This window comes from Prunus dulcis, chromosome 1, assembly GCF_902201215.1.
Source record: "Prunus dulcis chromosome 1, ALMONDv2, whole genome shotgun sequence".
In the NCBI taxonomy this organism is placed as follows: domain Eukaryota; kingdom Viridiplantae; phylum Streptophyta; class Magnoliopsida; order Rosales; family Rosaceae; genus Prunus; species Prunus dulcis.
In genome coordinates, this window is record NC_047650.1 from 10,606,683 (window position 1) to 10,628,384 (window position 21,702).

At 35.2% G+C, this 21,702-nt stretch overlaps 3 protein-coding genes across 3 annotated transcripts; 2 read left to right on the top strand and 1 right to left on the bottom strand.

The window, feature by feature from the left end:
- The first annotated feature begins 2,884 nt into the window (after nt 1–2,884).
- Nucleotides 2,885–4,895, top strand: LOC117616761 (protein DETOXIFICATION 55). Its single transcript, XM_034346171.1, has 2 exons — nt 2,885–3,024; nt 3,147–4,895. Exons 1-2 carry the CDS (start codon nt 2,977–2,979, stop codon nt 4,632–4,634), a joined length of 1,536 nt encoding a protein of 511 aa, XP_034202062.1. The 5' UTR covers nt 2,885–2,976; the 3' UTR covers nt 4,635–4,895.
- Nucleotides 4,896–14,770: 9,875 nt separating this feature from the next.
- On the top strand, nt 14,771–15,885 carry LOC117614720 (FCS-Like Zinc finger 15). Its single transcript, XM_034343617.1, has 2 exons — nt 14,771–15,143; nt 15,361–15,885. Exons 1-2 carry the CDS (start codon nt 14,875–14,877, stop codon nt 15,557–15,559), a joined length of 468 nt encoding a protein of 155 aa, XP_034199508.1. The 5' UTR covers nt 14,771–14,874; the 3' UTR covers nt 15,560–15,885.
- Nucleotides 15,886–18,759: 2,874 nt separating this feature from the next.
- Nucleotides 18,760–21,506, bottom strand: LOC117616217 (dynein light chain 2, cytoplasmic). Its single transcript, XM_034345464.1, has 3 exons — nt 21,079–21,506; nt 20,833–20,938; nt 18,760–19,094 (listed from the first exon to the last, which is right to left on the bottom strand). The coding sequence occupies exons 1-3, from the start codon at nt 21,247–21,249 to the stop codon at nt 19,012–19,014; spliced, it is 360 nt and encodes a 119-aa protein (XP_034201355.1). The 5' UTR covers nt 21,250–21,506; the 3' UTR covers nt 18,760–19,011.
- Nucleotides 21,507–21,702: the final 196 nt, after the last annotated feature.

Here is a 21,702-nt window from a genome sequence, read left to right on the forward strand (position 1 = left end):
TAGTTGATGATTTGATAGAAAATACCTTCAACATGCAATCTGTCACTCATGGCGGGGCAAGTGAGAATAGTGTTTGTTGTTTGAGTTCTGCCCAACAAAGCCTGCGAGCTTGGGACCAAAGAAAGAGTGTTTTTCCAACAAAGCTCGCAAAAACTACGAGAAAGAGCGTTGGATATTCCATCCTTTCCCCCTAACAAGTAACAACCACCCCATGAGATTTGTTGAATATTGAAGGTAAAGAATCCCATCCTAGAACATTTATATGTGTGGACATGAAAGAAAAAGGTGATTGAAAAGCAATCTGTCGACAAAGAAGAATATTATTGAAGGTGGGTGTAATAATTATGAATGGAAAAAGGATCGCTTTGGTCATTTGGTGTAACTAGACGCACATGCAGGGTTCCATGCAAGTGTCACTTGGATAATTAATTTCATAGAGGTAGTGATGATTCTTAATATCAATTAATTTGACAATAAGACAAGTGTTTGGAGAGAGAGAGAGAGAGAGAGAGAGAAAGAGTTTCATAGAGGTAGTGATGATTCTTAATATCAATTAATTTGACAATAAGACAAGTGTTTTGAGAGAGAGAGAATAGAAAAGTTATAGTTGCGTCGTGAATATGTTGTTATAAGCTTTAATAATTAAAATCTATATGTATCACATTTATTCATCACATTATCTTAAGTAAGTTTTATTACTATAAGAAAGGTCAGTTAATATGAACAGTCTCCGGCTAATGTCTATTTAGAAGAGTAGCCAAACATGGGAATTTCTAAAGTATGGATGAGATGAAAGTTTGAAAAGGAAAATACTGTTGGACAACTTGCATTTTCCCCAGAAAGAAAAACTCTAGGTAAAACTGTTTGATAGAAAGTTTGAAACGGTTTAGAGAGATCAAAACAAATACGTCTTAAAGGAATGCCGCATTTTGTACAATGTTATTGGAACTTTTGGTCAAGAGGACCAAAAAGTCGTTTCTGAACAGTTACATGCAAAAGGAGCAAGAACCATATGAAAGATGGCAATTAGGACGTGGCTGCTGCTAGCTAGCTACAGAGCTTTTCAGCACATATTCATAATCATTTTAATTTTTAAGTGTTATCTTTTAAAGATCGATGATAGTATCTTATCAATAAGATAAACAAAAACAAATATAAGTACTTTAAAAGCAACTAAGGCGCCGAATATGAATACAGCTTCTCTACTGACCAAACTCAACAAGTAGCTTATCTTTTAATCAGCTAGGTTTGATAATTTCCTGAGCTAGTGATCAAACCTAGGGTTTTTTGCAACAGAAGAAAATGAGAGAGATGATACAGAAAGGAGGGTTGGTTGTAGCAACTTTACTGAACAAGGTGTGTGCTTCAAAAAGAAACGTGGGGGTTTGGCTTGTTTGGTCCGCTTCCCTCTTATGGGTTTTTGGGTTATATCGAAGAATCTTGAAAAAAGCATGTGATTTAAAAGAAAAGGCTTCCATCGCTACCTAAATTTTCTATTTACTCTCTAGGTAACACATGTGCACATGAAGGCGACCTTGTGCCCAAATTTATTTCAAAGGGGCCATGCGATCGATAGAGGATTGAAGAAGATAGTGACCTAATATATACAAACAATTCATCAAGAAGGTTTTACAACGTTTCCTTCAAGAATTCTAATTAGAGTTACTAACTAACTAAAAGTTCCTTAATGAATAGATGTATCAGTTTGGTGCCTAATTCGATTAGGCGCTTATGAGATATATAGGGAAGATATTCATGTAGGTGGTTTGCTACAAGTCATGATGTGTAAGTCAAATACAGAGTCCGTAACACAAGAGAAAATATATAGTGATACGCTCATAGATTTACGTTTAGTATATGTTTCAAACTTTTAGTCCGTTACAAAATGCAAATTACTAAATTAAAACTTTTAGTTAGTTGCAAAATGCAAATTGCTAAATTAATCTTAATTTAACAGTATGATTCGTTTGCTGACAATTTGCTTGAAAATCATAGTACTTTTTTCAGTGCACAGAAGCTGGAAAAGTAGACAGCACACCAAAGAGGATAGGAACTTAGCAATTGTGACACTGACCGATAATGAATATATTTTAGTACAAATACAAAAGACTTGAAAGTAAAATTGAAGATAATAATAATAAGAATGTAAAATGATAACGACAGCGACCAAATTTCCTCACGTGAAGAAAGAACGAATCGACTAGTACTTGGTTTTTATTAAAAGTGGTGGTGGATGTGTTCTCGTTTATTTTGAAAACTGACAAAATGTGGTTAAAAACAATAGAGGAGCGTGGGCATGAGGGCATGAGGGCATGAGGGGCTTGAGGCCACTGCTCAAATATATCACACGGTTTAAACATGCCTTATTGATCCCGTCCATCCCTCTATGCTAGGGACCATTACCAATATTTGTGTACATTAAAATGCCCTAAGGTTGAGGGGCAAATTACTCTATAAAATGCGTCAAAAGCGGCTATAATATGAAGTTTGTTTAAAAAAAAATTCATCTTATTCACAACAAAGTTACACTTTATGAATTCGTAAATTGGTATCCACGGATTTTGCAGTACCAATCAATCACTTTCGTATTCTTAATTTATAAGTGAGAAGTTGTAATTTTTTTTTAATTTAAATAATAATTTAAATTATTCTAAATTAATCTAATTTATAAAGAGAAAAACTCGAACAAGAGTGTAACCGGGCATGCTGACAATCCTGGCCAACTGGTCGTACGTCTGCATTGGAAGGCTGTAGCTTTAAATAGACAGCTATAGGTAACTAACTTCCACGGAACAAAAGAAACTTAACAAACCCCCACCAGTCCTACACTACACCCATATATCCTTATAAAAACCTTGCACGTTCATTAATTTTCCCAACACACTTACCCCTCTCTCTCTCTCTCTCTCTCTCTCTCATAGCAGAGGAAATTAAACAAAGCAAGCTAGAAACAAAGCAAAAGGAAACAAAGATATAATGGTTGAAGCAGCAGAGCAATCCCGAAAGTACCCGACAATGCCAGAGGTACACAATCTCACTAAACATTATCCGCAGAATCTTCTTGATCTTTTCCAATTCATTTGAACTCTTGGGAATTTCCATTTTCATTATGATTGATATTTTTCCAATTTTTAACATCCTTTTAGGTGGTGGAAGAACTCAAGAGAATGACAGATATTGGATTCCCTATTGCGGCCATGAGCTTAGTGGGCTACCTCAAAAACATGGTCCTAGTTGTATGCATGGGAAGGCTAGGAAGTCTTGAGCTAGCTGGTGGGGCTTTAGCCATTGGCTTCACCAACATCACTGGCTACTCGGTCCTTTCTGGCTTGGCCATGGGTATGGAGCCCTTATGTAGCCAAGCATTTGGCTCACAAAACTTCTCCATAGCATTCCTCACTTTAAAAAGAACCATTCTCTTATTACTTCTCACTTCTCTTCCTATTGCTCTCCTTTGGGCCAATCTTGAACCTCTCATGCTCCTTCTCCATCAAAACCCTGATATCACAAGAATTGCAAGCTTGTATTGCCAATTTGCCATCCCTGATCTTCTAGCTAATAGCCTTCTCCACCCTATACGCATTTTTTTACGTAGTCAAAGCACAACATGGCCATTAATGTGGTGTACTTTACTAGCAATTGTCCTACATCTTCCCCTCACCATCTTCTTAACCTTCACTCTTTCTCTTGGGGTCAAAGGGATAGCTATTTCTAGTTCTCTCTCCAACTTCATCACTCTCTTCTTTTTTTTGGGTTACATGGTCTATGCTCATGTCCTAAAAGAGCGTAAGTATTGTTGGCTATTGTCCACTACTAATTCTGAACCAGCACCGATATTGTCCCAACCATTATTACCCAAAAATTTGGTACCGACCGAGCTAGGGGCTGATCAATGGAGGATGCTAATTCGACTCTCTATACAAAGTTGCCTAGCAGTTTGTTTAGAATGGTGGTGGTACGAGTTCATGACACTTCTAGCCGGTTACCTTCACAAACCTCACATTGCCCTTGCAACATCAGCCATAGTGATACAAACCACATCTCTCATGTACACCTTGCCAACATCACTAAGTGCATCGGTGTCAACACGAGTAGGCAACGAACTCGGGGCAGGCCAACCAAAAAAGGCACGTTTGGCGGCAGTGGTGGCGGTGGGGGTGGCCCTAGTGAGCTCATTGTTGGGCTTGTCGTTGACCACCTTAGGAAGAGAGGCATGGGGGAGAATCTTCACAGAGGATGGTGAGGTTTTGGAGCTGACCATGGCTGTGTTGCCCATAATTGGACTATGTGAGCTTGCTAATTGTCCACAAACTACAAGTTGTGGGATTTTGAGAGGAAGTGCTAGGCCGGGCATCGGGGCATGGATTAACTTTTACTCATTTTACATGGTGGGTGCTCCTGTGGCAGTAGTCATGGCATTTGTTTGGAGACTAGGGTTTCAAGGGCTTTGTTATGGACTTCTAGCGGCTCAAATCACATGTGTGATTTCCATATTAACAGTGGTACACAAGACAGATTGGGAGAGAGAATGGCTCAAGAGTAGGGAGTTTGTGGGGAAGAGTAACAACAGAGTGGCAGCATTTCCACATGCAGATGAAACAGTCAAATGTGAAGAGGGTACGTTGCAAAATTAGAACATTTTGAAATGTGAAAGGGAATTCGTGGAAAACCGAACAGTCGGGCTGAATGTGAAGAGGCTAGCTCCATTTTGAAGTTTCTAAGAGAAAAAAGCAGAATCTTGAAAAAGTGATGAAAATGATTTTGATGAGGAAAGAAATTAGTAATTTACATTCTTATTTGAATAGGACAACCTCACATTTATATTTCCATTCCATTGGCCCATATATGTAATATTAGATCTACTTTTTGTCCAACTATATACATATCTTCACATATACGTTAGAAAATTTGTATGCATGTATACGTCATTATTATTATTTTAGGACCTTTTTTATTGAAAATGACGATAATATATTAAACTCACACGTACTACACAGATATCAATTGCTCCAAACCACTATATTAATTGGTCTTTTTGCTATGCATGTATACCCTTATCTTATTTGATGAACTTATAACTATCATATGCTAAAATACATACATCCAAAATCATACTTGGACTCTCTTCTTTCCTTAATTAATATTGATAGGTCTCTTGCGTAAGTAATACGATGAAGATGACTGAGAATAAATTTTGAATTATTAAATACTGGTTTTTTTTTTTCAAATTTTATTGAATACCGATTGGCTAGGCTAAAAGCTACATGTGATGTGACACATAATATGGATTAATTAGTTCCAATTAATATTTCACATCATGAGTTATGGCCCCCAATCCTTTGGAAATCCCTTGCGTGCGGAAATAAGAAATTATATATATACATACGTGTGTGTTGCTACCATTTGAAGACTCTCCCTCTGAAAAGTCTAAAATAGAAATTTTTTTAAAAGTGAAAGGTATATATATATATATGATATGTCCTTGGGGTTGAATGTTGAAAGTTTTTGTTACTCTTACTTACCAAGTATTTGTCGTTTCTTGGCATATAAATATATATTGTTGTAAAATAGACAGAATACGAGAATACCATTGAATATTAAAATAAAATTGTACTTACTCTTATGGTATTACACCGATGGAACTTTATCTTAAAAAAACAAAGCAGTTAATGTTTGCGGAAGAAACAGAGGTGACCCACAAAATTACTATTACTTTAAAACCGGGAGACTTTGGAAAAACCCAAAGGAGAGAGAAATTTTTTAAAAGAAGCCAAAATGGACAAAATTACCCTTATTTATTTTTGAATTTCCTAAGAAATCCTTTACATTTGCATGTCTTTAATTAGAAAGTTGAGAGATTTTTATGTCTTTTTTGAAAAAACTTTGGTTTTTTTCAAAAGTAAAAATTTTTTTATGGTTAAAACCTAAATTTACTTTTAAAAATAAGAGATGATATTGGAATTCCATGAAAGAGTCTCCGACCCAAGAGAATACATGTATGCTTGACCCATACAACTATCAGGATGAAGACTTTCTCACTGGTTGGTCCGGCTCGTGATGTTGAAGCCTGCTTCTTCTGTGCCCGGGCTCCAGACACATCAAATTGACCCAGCTGGTCAATGCTGGTTCACTGGTTCTAGACTTCAGGGGATTAATTTTTCTTTTCAGAAATTTTTTAAAAACTAATTGTAAAGTGTCGACATAATTAAAGAGATATAAAATGTCACGCTCCTGGAGGTTGGAGTTGAATCCAAGGGATTATGGGTGGTCTGAAAACTCTGACATTTTGATCTGGTTACAGAGAAATTTCAGGCATATGATTATAAATTAAGATCAAGACGTGTGCGGTGTAATGTAAAAAGGTCCAGCCGATATGACAAAAACTAGTCAATTTTAAACGGTTGTTTTGTTCATACCTTGTTTTTTTCCTTTTCTGGTCAATAGTTAATACTTTAATGCTCCCGCAACTAGTCTAATCAATCTAGCATTAGACTAATTGAATTGATTGACTATGCAAGGTTAGCATTTGTCCTTTGAAAAGGAAAGAGCGACTTCAGGAGTTGTTGGCTTTGTAATACAATTAACGACCAACAATTCTCGAGTTTGACTGACACCGAATTATCTATTTCTTATTTGAAAAAGAAGAAAGAAAAAGATGTTCATATTATAAAGTCATAAAAACTAATGTCCTAAAACCCAAGACGCGTTATGTTGCAAAAGCTCCAGTGTGATCTTTCTTCCTATAATTGAGGCTAAACTAAAAGAAAAGTCTTTTATAAGTGACCGAACTATCAATCTAAAAAATTATTCCATAAGATGTTTTTTTATCATCTTTCCGAAAACTTTTACTTGTTACTTGAGACATTCGGAACTTCAAATTGTTGTAATTTTGAAGGCCTCTTTGCTCTGCCCTTGAAGTTCGATTAGTTTGGGCTTTTAACCTGCCAAGTCCAATAAGCAAAACACATCCGGCCCTGGAAAAAGAGATGGGCTTAGCCTCTTATTCACAATTGTCAACCAACATCTCTGCATAATATTATATTATAGAGTCATTTTATATATGGCCTTTAATTGAGGTCATATCTCTTAATAGTTGGATCAAAATTCTTGAACGACTTCTCAATATTTTCTTTTTTTTCTTTTAGAATTATTCCTTTTTACGCTGGCTATACCTATCCAGTCTCCTCAACCAAATATTGTATTCATGTCGATGACAATATAACATATGTGCAGAAGTTTTTTTTTTTTTTTGAATTATTTTTGTATATATGTCAAATCATAATTTGTATTAAATTATAACTATTGCTTTTCTCCTTTTTCAGTTAAGGGCAGGGCAGGCAAACTGATGAAGACGATGGTGACTGGCTGCACTGCTCTGGTTTCTTTCTTCTATCCATGGGGACCATAATAAATTAAGGTTCATTGAAACCAAACCACCATGGCATGGGGATGGGGATGGTGTTCGTTGTACGTCAGTTGGACTTGATGTGATCTTGCGCCCACATCTAATTAAACATAAATGGGGAATTAAGATGAATATTGTAACCATTGATGCCTTCCCTGCAGATGTAGGAATTTATACGAAAGCCAGTTTATCAAAAAGAGAAAAAGGAAGATGCAAAACCCTAGCTGTATATTAATTTCATTGCATTAGAAAAGAAAGATTGTGTAGGATTTTATAAGCCAACGAGTTATTTAATATTTGATCATAATGGCAACGTTCAAAATATTTAGCGAAAGAGAAAAGGAGCATCATTCAGCTTTCAAATCTACCAATCACTTCAGCTAACTTTTTCTCAAACCTCGAGATCTATTATTATGTAATTATATCTAAATTATATAAAGAAACTTTTTGGAAATACTAAATCGTTTTTCTCTACCTGTTAATTTGATTAGTGTTACTTCAAATTTATTATTTTTTTTTTCAAATCGATTTTAAAATATTAATATTTTATATTATCACATTATAAGCTCTTACATGAATCAACAAATTGTAAGATGTATAACATACTGTACAAGCACCATTTTCTATCTACATATTGGGTATAATTGAAGAAATTAAGATTTCAAAACCTAAAAGGCTTATTATCGTAAAATATCCCTAAGGTTTACGAAACTATCAGATTGTATCCTTAATGTTTTTTTGTGTCACTTATGGTCCTCAAGGTTAGTATGTGCAATCACAAATGGTCCATGCCGTTAGGTTTTGTCAAAAACTCTGTTAGTTTGCTGACGTGGCATACATATATATCACAAAACATCCCTGAGGTTTATACACTTATCACAAATGGTCCCTATGAATTTTTTTTAATTTTTAATTTAAAATTCATAAAATTTTGGTTTTCTTTTAAAATTATTTATAAATGAAAAAACCATTTATAGAATGATTTTAATCTTGAGGACCATTTATGAACCCTAAACTTTTAGTTTTTTTCATTTTTAAATTTTATGAATTTTAAATTATTTTTTAAAAACTTCACTAGTTTGTTGATGTGGCATATATATGGAGCCTACATCTACAATAATATAGAGTCACATGTATTTAAAATTTAATATATATTTTAAACTAATTATAATTCATAAAATTTTAAAAAGAAAACAAAAATTTTATGAATTTTAAATTTTAAAAATTAAAAAATTTCGTAAGGACCATTTGTGATAGGTGTGTGAACCTCAAGGATGTTTTGTGATATACATATATGCCACGTCAGCAAACTAACGGAGTTTTTGACAGAACCTAACGGCATGGACCATTTGTGACCATGCATACTAACCTTGAGGACTACGAATGACAAAAACAAAATATTAAAGATGCAATCTAATAGTTTCGTAAACCTTAGGGACGTTTTGTGATAATAAGCCAACCTAAAAATAAGGTTAAAGAATTGTACTCAAACTATAATGAAGCTAAATATAATATGAAAGGTAAGAGTTATTAATGAAAGTTGTCCCATGAGATTTTGTACACATACGACAAAAAGAGGACAAAATTAATTATTTGGAGCTGGAAATTCTCTTCATTATAACTTTTATCGATGACGACAAAAATGACAGCTCTCAACTATAGTGAGACTAAATCTACTGAAATTCTTCCTGTAAGATTTTATACATACATGCGACAAAAGAGAGTTGGTACAGATCGAAAGCTATTATCACCCTAATTTTTACTAATGGCAACAAAAATGACATTTTGTCAAATATAGTGGGGGCTAAACCTACTACAAAAGATAAGATCTATTGAAATTTGTATTAACCATAGGATTCCATATATACATAGGATAAAAAGAGAATCGACTTTTAGAGTTGAAAATTTATCTTTATTGTCATTTTTGTCGTTATCGATATAAAAAATTACAGGATAACAATAAAATTACAGTTTCCCAACATTAGTATGGTTAAATCTGATACAAAATGTAAGACTTATTGAAAATCGTTTCCATGATTCATATTCTAGACTTGTGGAATGTATGATACATTATGAGGCAATACATCTTCCTGTGTGTTTGGAAGGGAGGGAAGTGAAAAAGTTCAGAATGGGATGATTTTATAGATTTTAGCAAAGTAGTAATAGGAAGAAAAAAGAAAATCTAATCAAATCATGCTAACTGACTGTATAATGTGACAATTAATGCGTCAATAACCATTAGGTAACCTAGCTAGAGTCCATAAGTCTAGTTAGTAGTAGTAGTTCTAATGGATTAACATGGGTCGTATGATCATAATTAATACCCAAGTGAACTAAACTAAGCAAACCCTTAATGTCATTCGGGCGATGGCAGGCGAGTAGACGAGGCATGTCAAGATGAGAAATAACCAGAGCCACCTGTCCCCCTGTGGCGCCGGCTTTATTATAAAGAATCTACGTACGGCCTTCTGCAATTTTTGTTTTGTTTTGTATTTTGTATTGGAGAGAGAGAGAGACTAAACTAACCACACAATGAAGCAAGCCCCCACTATCCTTACACGTCATCATCCTCTCAGTACCAACACCTGGAAAAAGCAGGCCTCCTCCTCCCTTCCTTTAATCTTTTCTTTGCTTTGCTAGCTGAGCTCCACAATGCAAAGCATTAACCTTCTCTCTCTCTCTCTCTCTCTCTCTCTCTCTCTCTCTCTTCAGCTATATAAGCTATGTACGTACAAGATATGATGACCTATCTCTTTATCTCTATCTCAATCTTTTTTTTTTCTTTCTTGTAATTTAATTCCATGGTCGATCCACTTTGTGTGTGTTTAAAAAAGGACAAAGTCGCTAAGTGCATCAAACCATCTGTTCGTTTATCTCTTCGAGGCTTTTCTTTTAGTCAGCAAACTATCCCTACCATTTTGGAACTGATATGATACGATCCCTTCTTCCCTTGCTTCAAGACCACCCAGCTGGGTTTAACCAGTTTTTACAGTATAATAATAAATACTTACACCCCCCACACCACACCCCAACCCCCCCTTAGAGCTTTCATCCATATCTAATTACATGGTTAATTTCCTTCTCTCTCTGGTTACTTACCAATGTTCTGAATCTGATATGGTTTATTAAACAAATGGGGTATAATTATTAGATCTTATCTTCTACTTAATCTGATAGCAACATGAGTTTATGTGTAAACAAAAACACCATGCAATTTGGACTTCCCCATTTGAAAATAATATCTTCATGATTCATCTAATCACTTTTCTATATCTTTTTCCCTATGCTCATCTTATTTTATATCTTATTTTACATGCATAACGGGTGTGATTTCGTTTTCACCTATAATTGGACTAGGCCTTAAAGATTTAAGATTAAGTTACTTGATTCATTATTCTTGATAAGCATGAAAGTGAAAGCAATTAAAGGGTGTTTAACTATCCTAATTCATATGTGTTATATTTTTCTTGTACGTAATTCTTTCCCTTGGTCAAAATTTGCAAAAACAGAAAAGTAAAAAATAATATCTTGCTAGGTCATAGGATTAATTAACCATCAAAGGCTTGAAAAGGATTTGATAGAGGGTTGGGCCTTATTGCATTAAGAATATGTTTGGTACATCGTATTACTCTCTTTACCTAACTAACTCACGCACCTCAGTTTAGATAATACACGCTTAATTATATAGTTAGGGAAAAAGAACACACACTTTCACTTGAAAAATCAGACAACGCTATTTTCATCTTCTTCTCCTTAGGGTTCTTCTCTGCTATCTTCTTCATAGGTTATTATCTGCACTCTTCTCCAGGTATCCATCTATCTATCTATCTCTCTCTCTCTCTCTCTCTCTCTCTCTCTCTCTCTCTCTCTCTCTCTCTCACAGGTATCCATCTCTCTCTTTCTCTCTCTCTCCCTAGGGTTCTTCTCTGCTATCTTTTCATCTTCTTCTCCCTAGGGAACGTTCTGTCTTCTCCACAAGTTATTCTCTTCACTCTTCTCCAGATATCTGGAACAGCACCAAACACAATATAACTTGGCCATACTATTTATCCGGAACAACACCAAAGACTTTATAATATATGGATAAACAGTCAATACTCTTCGGAACAGATTAATACTATCCTACAAAAAATAGTCAGTATAGTCTTCCTTTTGGCTTGTAAATATATATGGTAAATAATAATTCCTTGGTAAAATTGTAACCTGAGATTAGAGTAAAATAAAATAAACAATTAATAGCTATAAGTCTAAGAGATATATGTATAAATAAAGAATGCTGCTAAACGAACTCTAAAATTAACTGAGTACACCCTATAATCTAAGTACACCCTAATATTTAAATCAAAATATAAAATTAACTAAGCACACCCTATTTAATTACCAAAAATACACCTATACACTCTATCACACAACACCAAACCTCATGCCCACTCTGCAGCTAGGGATGATTTTGTTGAAGATATTACAGCCATTGTAAGTTGTTTTGGATTTGTTTTCTGATCTCTTGTTATTACTGAATGAATTTAAAATTAACCTACTACCCTTTGAAATTTCTACATAGGTAGCCAATGCTCATACTGGTCGTCTAAATCTGTTCCGTAGATCCCTATTTTTAATTACTCTTCCTTCTTCCTTTTTGTAGTTCGAGAACCAAATAATAAATAGAAAAAAAGAAAAAAGAAACCAAGAGAATGTTCTAAGTTTGAAGGACTCAACTTTCATCCAATAAATTATTTATTTATTTATCCTCCTCATATGAATCATCCACAACCCCTTAAAGAATCTGTCGGAGTGGACTCCATGGAGCATGTATCCGCTAGAGTGTTATCTAACACCAATGACCAAGATCTGTATCAAACAAACAACTTCATGGCATTCCCTTGCGTTTAATTAGGGTTGAATATGGTGAGTAGGGTGTACTTATTAAAATAATTTGTTTCATAATTCAACGTATCCATTTTGGTCATTTTATATTAGGATAAATTAGTAATTCAATAAATAGTTTGATAGTAGGGTGTACTCAGTTAATTTTAAGGTTCGTTTAGCAGCACTCTAAATAAAATAGGGATGGGTAAGCTGAGAAGGATGCAATATAATGAATATAAAACGTTGCTATCAAACTCGATCCTCTCCATCTTTGCAATAATTTATATATATTTTTTCCGAGATGGATTTGGAATGCTATGCAGATCAACATCAACAGAGGCAGAGTCATACGCTTAGAATTGCAGCTGCTCCATCCAGGAGTGCTCACCCTCATTTTTTTTTTCCTTTTTTTTATGTTGTTGGGGTGGGGATGGAAGCCATAAGTTATCAACCACATCTCTACCATAGGAGAAACACTTGAGTGCAAAGGGAGTAATATTGTTTTAGGCCATCTCTAGCCATGAGCTATATCCCAAATATAGCCCTAAAATAATGCAAAACTCATCTCTAGCCATGGGCAAAACAAAATTTTGGCCAAATTTGGAGGGCAACATTTGGCCCTTTAGCCCTCCAACCGGGCCACATTTAGCCCAGCTTTGGCCTATGCCAAATTTTTATGGACCCCATGCATGTGCTTTTGAAGAAAATAAATTATCAAGTGTGGGCAAGAGCATCAATCATCTCGTGCAAATGCATATCCAACAACCAACAATAAAAGCGTTGACGTCATCGATATAATTTTAAAAGTCTTTTTAAATGTTTTCAATTCGTGTTGTTTAAGAAAAATTTATAAAAAATTATTGGTCATGACCATTGGAGGTCAAACCATTTAAACCCAACCATTTTTTTTTATTTTTAATGTGGTCACCTTTTTAAATGTTTTAAATTCGTAAAAAAATTATAAAAAATTACTGGTCATGACCGTTGGAGGTTAGACCATTGAAATCCATCCTTTTTTTTTTTATATTTTATTTAAATAAATGTTATCACCTTTTTAAATGTTTTCAAGTGTTGTTTTAAAAAAATTATAAAAATTATTGGTCATGGGATATTGTCTCTAAATAGTAGTTTAATTAAATTAAACAATACATAGTTGTAGAATGTATGAGTGTTGTACCATAGTTTTTCTTAAAATAACAAAATATAAAGGACTCTAAAATATAGCCATGCATGGCTAGAGATGGAAAAATTTAGCTCTGCACTATTCTTTAAAAAATTATTATTTTGGAGGGCTAAATATTTAACCTTGGACTACATTTAGCCATCTGACTGGAGATGGCCTTATTATTTTTGGCCAATCACACTACGCGTGATAATTTTTCCACTTGATATAGCTTAATTGACTAGAGATAGCAAAATAATGTTATCCCGTTTCATATAAGTTCCTCTGCTACCAGAGGCCTGCATGCAAAAACTTCTGAATTATTGGAAAAATGATCTACATTGTCTTGCCAAATTTCAAAGGAACTAGTGCTATATATCTTTATTCATCTAATCACCATTAATATTGAAAAACATCTAAACTCGAAATGCTCATCCGAATGATTTTTTTTATATTTAAAAACATTGATTGTGCATAAAACAAAAGCAATGAATGTCCTATTTATATATTTTAAAGTTGGATTAGGAAGCATTTAGATAGTCTATATAACACTATTGAAGACCTTTTAGGAAAGCAAAATTTATACTTCCATTGGTCAAGAGAAAGGAAAATAAATCTAAAAAAACCCAGGGTGGGTTGAGATAGAACTTTCAAAACAATGTCCAATCATCCTCACCAACAATGTTTACCATAATCTATTATGGCCTTAATATAGATTAATGAATTAAGTAAACAATAATCTTTCTTTCGTTATGAAAAAGACAGAAGAAACCAAGAAAGAATTTGTAGAATATAGCACACAAAATTATTAGAAGGTGTGTAATAAACTCAAGGGCTTGTTAGTTTGTTTTGGCAATTAGGCATATAGACAAAAGCAAAGCATGCTTTTCTGTCAGTCTTCAGTTCATGTATAAATCATACAACCCATGCAACCCTCCACAGAAGAGAGCAACTGATCACATGACCCATTTCTGGCCTTTGTTCGAATGCGACTGGGTTTTATTGTTTTATTGTTTTTACTTCTGACCATAATAATAATAATTATGAGACGAGTTTTGTCCAAGCAATCACATTTAAAACGTAAACATAAGCAGACAAAACAAAAACAAAAATAGCCCAAAAGAAAAGAAAAAAACCACCAAAAAAAGAATGGAAAAAAACAAAGAAAATGAATTGGGAACTAGAGAAGGGGGTATGTGGCAGTTAACCAGCACAAGGAGTCAAATCAATGGCTACGCTAATCGTCCTTGTTACTGCTCCATAGCTGTTAGGGGACCCACCAATCCCTTGTCTTTCTGCTCTATTTATTTTCCTCAAATTTTTCATCCTCCAGAAGCCTCTCTCCCTTCCTCCCATCACCAAATTTACAGAGAAAGAGGTTCAAAGAGTGTTTGTGTGTGTGTGTGTGTGTGTTGAAGAAGGCACACATAGAGAATGAGATATGGTAGGACTTAGCATAGTATTGGAAGGTCAAAAGGGAAGTGGTGCTGTGGGTAAAAATATCCCACAAGTTATTAACAAAACCAACATGGTTGTCATCAACAAGCCTTCATCTTCTTCTTCTTTTTTACCTTCTCCTTCAAACCCTTCACAAAGCCACAAAAATCTTTTCTTTTCTCCTCAGACACCCTTCTTGGCCCCAACTTTTCTTGACCAATGTTTTTTGTGCAGACAGAAACTCTTGCCTGGCAAAGACATCTACATGTACAAGTAAGTCTGCCCACAACAACAACAACAACAAAAAAAAAAAAAAAAAAAACAAAAAAGACCACACTTTTTTTGTTAGAATAAGCACAATCACCTCCGATTTTACTGTTTCTTAAAAAACCCAGATGTTGTTTTTGGTTTTGCATCATTGCATGGCGGTTTTGGAGAAAAAAGTGAAGATCTTGATTTGGGTTTTTTTCATTTGGTTTTGAAAATGCAGGGGTGATAGGGGCTTCTGCAGCGTGGAGTGCAGGTACAGGCAGATTTTCATGGACGAGGAAGAGAGTCTTCGCCAAGAGAAGCAGTGTTCAATGGCTGCCATGAAACCTACTTCGGCTTCCTCATCATCTTCTTCTTCATCTGCTGCCTCCAATCAACGGAAAGGAACCAGAAACCGAGGCAGTGGTTTTGCCTACTGAGACTGAGAGAGAACCAGTTGGAAACCAAAAATTGGTTTCTTTGAGTTGTATTTTCAGTTTTAGCCCTTGGTTTGTTTCGAAATGACTATGATGTTCTCTGTCCTTTTATTTTTGTGCTTCCTGCCAAGAGGCCAAAAGGATCCAACCTGTTTTGCCCCCAAACATTTTATCTGTAATAGCCCACGGTTTTGGTTGCTCCACCATTGTTTAGAGCAGAAACCATTGAGGACAGTGGTGGGATTTTGTGACAGGTAGGAGGGCATTAATGGCATTTTGTTATTGTGCATTGATGATTTTATCTATTGAAATTTTATAAATTTTTTTGAGTGTGGTAATACTGCTCATGAGATGGAGCATGAAGGTTAACTTTTTTGCTTGTGTTCTTTTCTTTGACACGATGACAACAATGGAAAATCTCTGTTGTTACTTTTTCTGATCCGATGCGCATTTTTAGTGGAATCGTAGAGGGAATGTCTAAATTGCGCACTGAGTGAGGGGACAATAGTATATATTGGTGGACAACATAGTGCAGAATTAGTACTTGGAGAACAATGTCATGGGCCCAATAAGAAAAAAGATTACTACCACCAAGGAAGGAACCATAAGATTGAACATATTTCTTTCAACCCCTTGTACTTTTCTGGTTTAATTTATAGGCCCTCTCCTTTTATGCATCTTAAATCTGAGTCCCTCTTGATTTGATTGCAATTTGCAACATTGAATACAATACATTTAGTGCTTGAAATGAGTGTGATTTTGATCCTTTAGCTACCGTTTTAATTTCATGGGTTCCCATTCTTGCATTTGACAAAGATAGGCTGTCCAATAATTTGCCAAGGACGGTGAATGGTCTTGGGTTCTTTGATCATTAAAACAAATGGGGAAGGAAAAGCCAAAGAAAGAGAAGGTAAAATGTTTCATCAAGTAGAAAACATCCAAGGATAAATATCACAACGGAAATGCTGACTGTCACCATTAATCGATGTCGCATTAGGGGAACCGTTTTGAACGCGCCGATTATATGTAATTTTTCTCCGACAATGCAGAATAAAAAGTATATTGTTTTATTAGCGCCGCATTCGAGAAAATTTTTGTTTGCATCAAATATAAGTAATTTTTCTCTAATAATGTAGAAGAAAAATTTATCATTTATTTATGTCGCATTAGATGAAGATTTTGCATGTGTCGATTATATGTAACTTTTCTCCAACAATGTAGAAAAAAAAAAAAAAAAAAAATTCATTGTTGTCGGTATTGTATTAGGGGAAGATTATGTATATATGTTTCGATTATATGTAACTTTTCTCTGTCAATTTAGAATAAAAGTTGATTGTTATCAATTATCGGTGTCGCATTAAGGAAAAGTTGATTGTTATCAGTTGGCTTAGGTAAAGTTTCGTATGCACTGATTATACAATGTAAATGAAAAGTATTTTATTACCATTTATCAGTGTTGTATTAAGGAAAATATTTTGTATTTTATATGTAACTTTCATCGAACAATACACGTGGTACCTGCCAAGCCAGATGAGGTAGCATAATAATGAACTTTACGTGCATATTATGGGAGAATCGATACAATAATTTTTCCTGCACAATCCAATGATATATAGTGCTGCCATGGCTTCATCTGCAAGCACTCGAGTAATTTTTGTATGGTTGTTTAGGTGAGGCAAGCTAGATGCATGCATGATTGGAAGTTGAAACATCATGTCTACACAAATTGACATTGGGAAACAGTTCCATAAAGAAATATACAAAACAAGGAAAAGGGTTTCTGGTACGAATCAATCATTTGGGGAAAATAGTGGGTGTGAATCTCTTTTTATATTTCTTTCAAATTTCTTCTGTGAATGAATATGGATTAAAAAAAAAAAAGAAGCACAGGAATTAGGACCTCGGAATGGAATCTATATGCCTTTTTTATCTGCTCATGCAGTCTTGAAAGTAGGAACTTGGAACCCTAGAAAGAGCACTACAAGAAGGAAAGAGAGATTGGAATTTGGGAAATGCTAATTGGAATAAATAGGATTTGCCACTTATTTGTCTTTATGCCCACCCTCCCTCCTATATATTTACAATAAGCCCTCCCTGCAAAACGACACTGCAATTTTAGGTCTTAACCTTGCTGCTGCCTGAGAAGAACCATTTTTAATTAGCTTCAAGACGACTGTGAATTCTGATTTTCGCAGACTTGACAGAGACAGAGAGAAAATGAGAGGCTTCTGTAGAATTTTATATAAAATATGACAAAGTAGCCAAACTCAATATATAGAATTCTACAAACTTTTTGCAAAAGAGATTAAATATAATAATCTTCTTGATTATGTTCCTCAAATAATCAAGGTTCTTGGATTAGAATTGCCAAAAACATTATAAAGATTCTTGGGCAGACAGATATAGCATGTGGTTTTAAATTCTGGGTGGCTTAGAGCCGATAGAAGAGTGAGCTAGCTCTTAGTGGAGTTGCCATGCAAGATTCGTTTCCTTCATTAAAAAAGAAGAATTATCAATAGTTGCCCCCCAAAAAGCCTATTGAAAGAGATTTCAATCTAATCATATTACTCAAAGAAGAGATTCTTACTTTAATCTAATCTAAACTATAAGGAGGGGGATTCGAACTCGGATGTAAAAGGAAAGCATATCCACTCTAGCCAACATGACTAAGCTCATCTATCCCACCAAAAAAAAGAAGAGGAGATTCTTATGTTGTTTGGGGATGACTTTATTTAAAGCAACTGAAATTTTAAACAACCATTGGACTTTAGCTTAGCCATTTGCTTCATGGCAAAGGTTTGTTGCTTGGCTTCAAAGGAATATATGCTATTAACTAGCTAATAAACTATGTGTAATTTACCACCACTAATTCAATCATTCTTAAACCAATAAGAGTATCTCCCCTTGATTTTGTACGTTCATTGAAATAGTATAGCTTTCCTTGTTCCTTGTTTGTTCAGTAGGAAAATAATCAGTTCACAGCATGAAATTGAATCAATAATCAGAGTTGAAGAAACCATTAGGTTTTAAATTCATGTCTACATCCAATCAAGGAAAAGAAAAAGTAGCAACATTTCTGATGTTTGGTGAGTTCCTAGTAAAAACCATTCTTCTAAACCAGAAGAGAATGGTACAAATTAAGTTACTGTGATGTGAAGTTCAGAAGTCCCCATACAAGTTCCATATTTTCACTTCACCCAACAAAGAAAAATGAGAGCTTTCTGATAAAGAGCCAAGTTTAGAGACACAAATAATTTGGAAGACTGAAATTCATACCCAAGGTTCACAGCCCGTAGAAGTGATATTAGATATACAAGTTAAGCACAAGAAAATGTTAAGCAAGCGGTTTGCAAGCTAGCAGATTTCAACTAATACATACAGGTGCAACTTATGGCATCACAATTTCAGGCTCGTCATTCTTTTCATCTCCATCTTTGCCAACATGACAACCGTGTTCAACCGGATTTAAATAGCAAAACTGCTTTTTGATCCAAGTAGAAGTAAACAAAGTGGTTTGTTTCATGAGTCACATATGAACCTGCACAAAGAAACACGAAATCATAATTGTGAACGATTCTTATTCTATGTTACAAAATTTTTGTAATTTGGTATACAAAGAACAATCTAAAGATTACCACTAAGGAAGCAAGATAAAAACAACTCTATGTTAACTGATTTAATCTCTGGATTCAGATTAAGCAAGGAAAACAAAAGGGATTCCGAAAATCCCAAATTAAAGACAATTTCTATATATTGCATTCTGAATGGAGCAAGAAAAATTAGCAGCAATTGCCCTTGGTAGTCCTTGTTTCAACAGGAGCTGGATGCCATATCAAAGATCATCGAAGGCATTATACACAAGCCTTTGCCTGCTACATAGGCTATTCCATACATGTGTCAGGAATACGTTGAAAAGAAAAGGTCGCAGCTACGTTAGACCCAACAACCAAATGTAAGTGTGAACACTCTGAACTCTGAAGCAGCAATGTCAATGCTTGTGAGATTCATAATTAACCCAAAGGGTACTTGTGGAAGAAAATAGGAGATTCACATGGCAATGACAAACTATTCAACCTAGGTGGTGCCTCGTGCTTTTATTACAACTATGTGAAGCTGACAAGTTGGTTGAATAGAAACTAAACAAAATGACACTCTGGTTCTCCATGGGAATCCCAGAAACTGTTTCCTCTCAATAGAATTGGTACAAACTAATACTCTTACTAAACAGGAAATACGGACACTTTGTTAAAACCGAGGACTGATATTGAATTCTACACCAATCTTAAACCATTGCATGTGCAAATGTAAACAGAGGAAAACACATAGAATGTACATGAAATCAAATATCATGCCATATGCAGAAGTAGAGCAAAACAATATGGCATACACGGACATTCACTGTAAGCAAATCAACGCCTCGATGGGTTGCCTCTTGCCTGGTAATACATCACAAGCACAACCTTTTTTGATGGATGGGCTATGAATAAATTTTTCCCAACCCAAGCTGTGTTAAGTGAACTACTCAAACATCTCTCCTAAACCTTTTTCCGGATAACCACCTACAATCTCTGTCCTCCAAATAACCAGATAAGCATTTAGGGATGCATGTTGTCGCACAAAGTACAGAAGCCAAACCCCAAGCACATTTAGTTATGTGCCTCCTCCTAAGGCATCAATAAGACATTGATCTAGCTATAGCATATTAGGCTCAACCTAGAACATCAAGTACACAACCAATGAGCAAGCCAAACCAACAACTTAATTTCAATCATTGACAAACATGATTTGGATTGCATAGAGATTATATAAGACTGAATCCCCAATTTTCTATTACTTACAAAACCCTTTCAACCATTCAACCGGAGCTGAATATCTAATTTTCTAAAGGTTGAAGAAAGAATAATAACAAAGATCCCTCCAAAATCAGGATCCATTGAAGAATAAACATTGGTCATCAGGTTTTCCACTCTTGAGTTTAAGCACCCTTCCATATCAACAAAAAAAGTAATATATATTATCAAAGTTTTTCAGCCATTCTACCGAGAATTTCTTAATCTGAGAGAGCTACAATGTTTTAGATCTATTTCATTTCAAACAGCACAACCCATCCTCATCAAACTAGAAAAAACCCAATAGCAACGAAAAGCACAAAACCATGCATTAGATTTGTTCATTATCACCCAAAATTCTGAAATGTTAAATCTGAACAAAACACCCCAATAAGAAAAAAGTAAAAGAATACCCAGAAAAGGGAAGAGAGAAATTGAACGGGTTACCAAAATTACGACCGACGATGCAATGCCAAGTGGGTCCATGCCTCTTATCGAACTCCTTCTTAATATACTCCGCAACGTCCTTCTCTACGCTGTGCTTCTCAAATGCCTGAATAAAACCCAGAAATTCAATACTTTTGTTTTCCCAAAAAACCCATTTGTAAATTAAACCCAAAGATTTATAATGAGAAATTTCAACAAAAATAATAATAATAAAAACAAGATATAGAGAGAAAGAGAGGAGCTAACGCCGATGGCGATGTCGACAGCCTCCTTCTGCATATCCTGGAACATGTCGGCGCTCTTGATGATGACACGCTTGCCGGTGGCTGTGGTGACCGCCGGCGAGGGTTTCCGATCGTCGGAATTGGGCTTCGCCGACAGAGCTCCAGGGACGCTTCTCTTGGCGTCTTCACTCATTTTGTGCTCTTTTTTCTTCTGCGCTTTGCTTTGCTTTCCAAAGCGAGAGAAAGTCTGACTGTGTCTGGTTCTGATTTGGTAATAAATCAGAGGTTTGCTTGCAAAAGCAGGACGAGACTTGTTCTTTTCAGCAGAGAGAAGAAGAAGAACACCCTCCACATCCACCCTTTTTCTCTCTCTCTCTCTCTCTCTCTCTCTCTCTGTGCGAGCCTGTGACTGACTGTGACTGTAATGAGTGGAATGAAAGTGTGAAATTGTGGAGATGCCTTCTTTTACTTTTGTTGGGTTAGGGGCTCTTTCTTTTCTTTTTCTTTTTTACTGCGTTTTGAGTTTGGTGGTTTTTTACCGCGTACGGAAACAGGAAAATGGTTCCCCGATCCATGATATGCCTGAAGATCAACGAGTTTTACGGCTAGGTAAGTTGTGTGAATGGGACGTGACGATGTCGTTTTG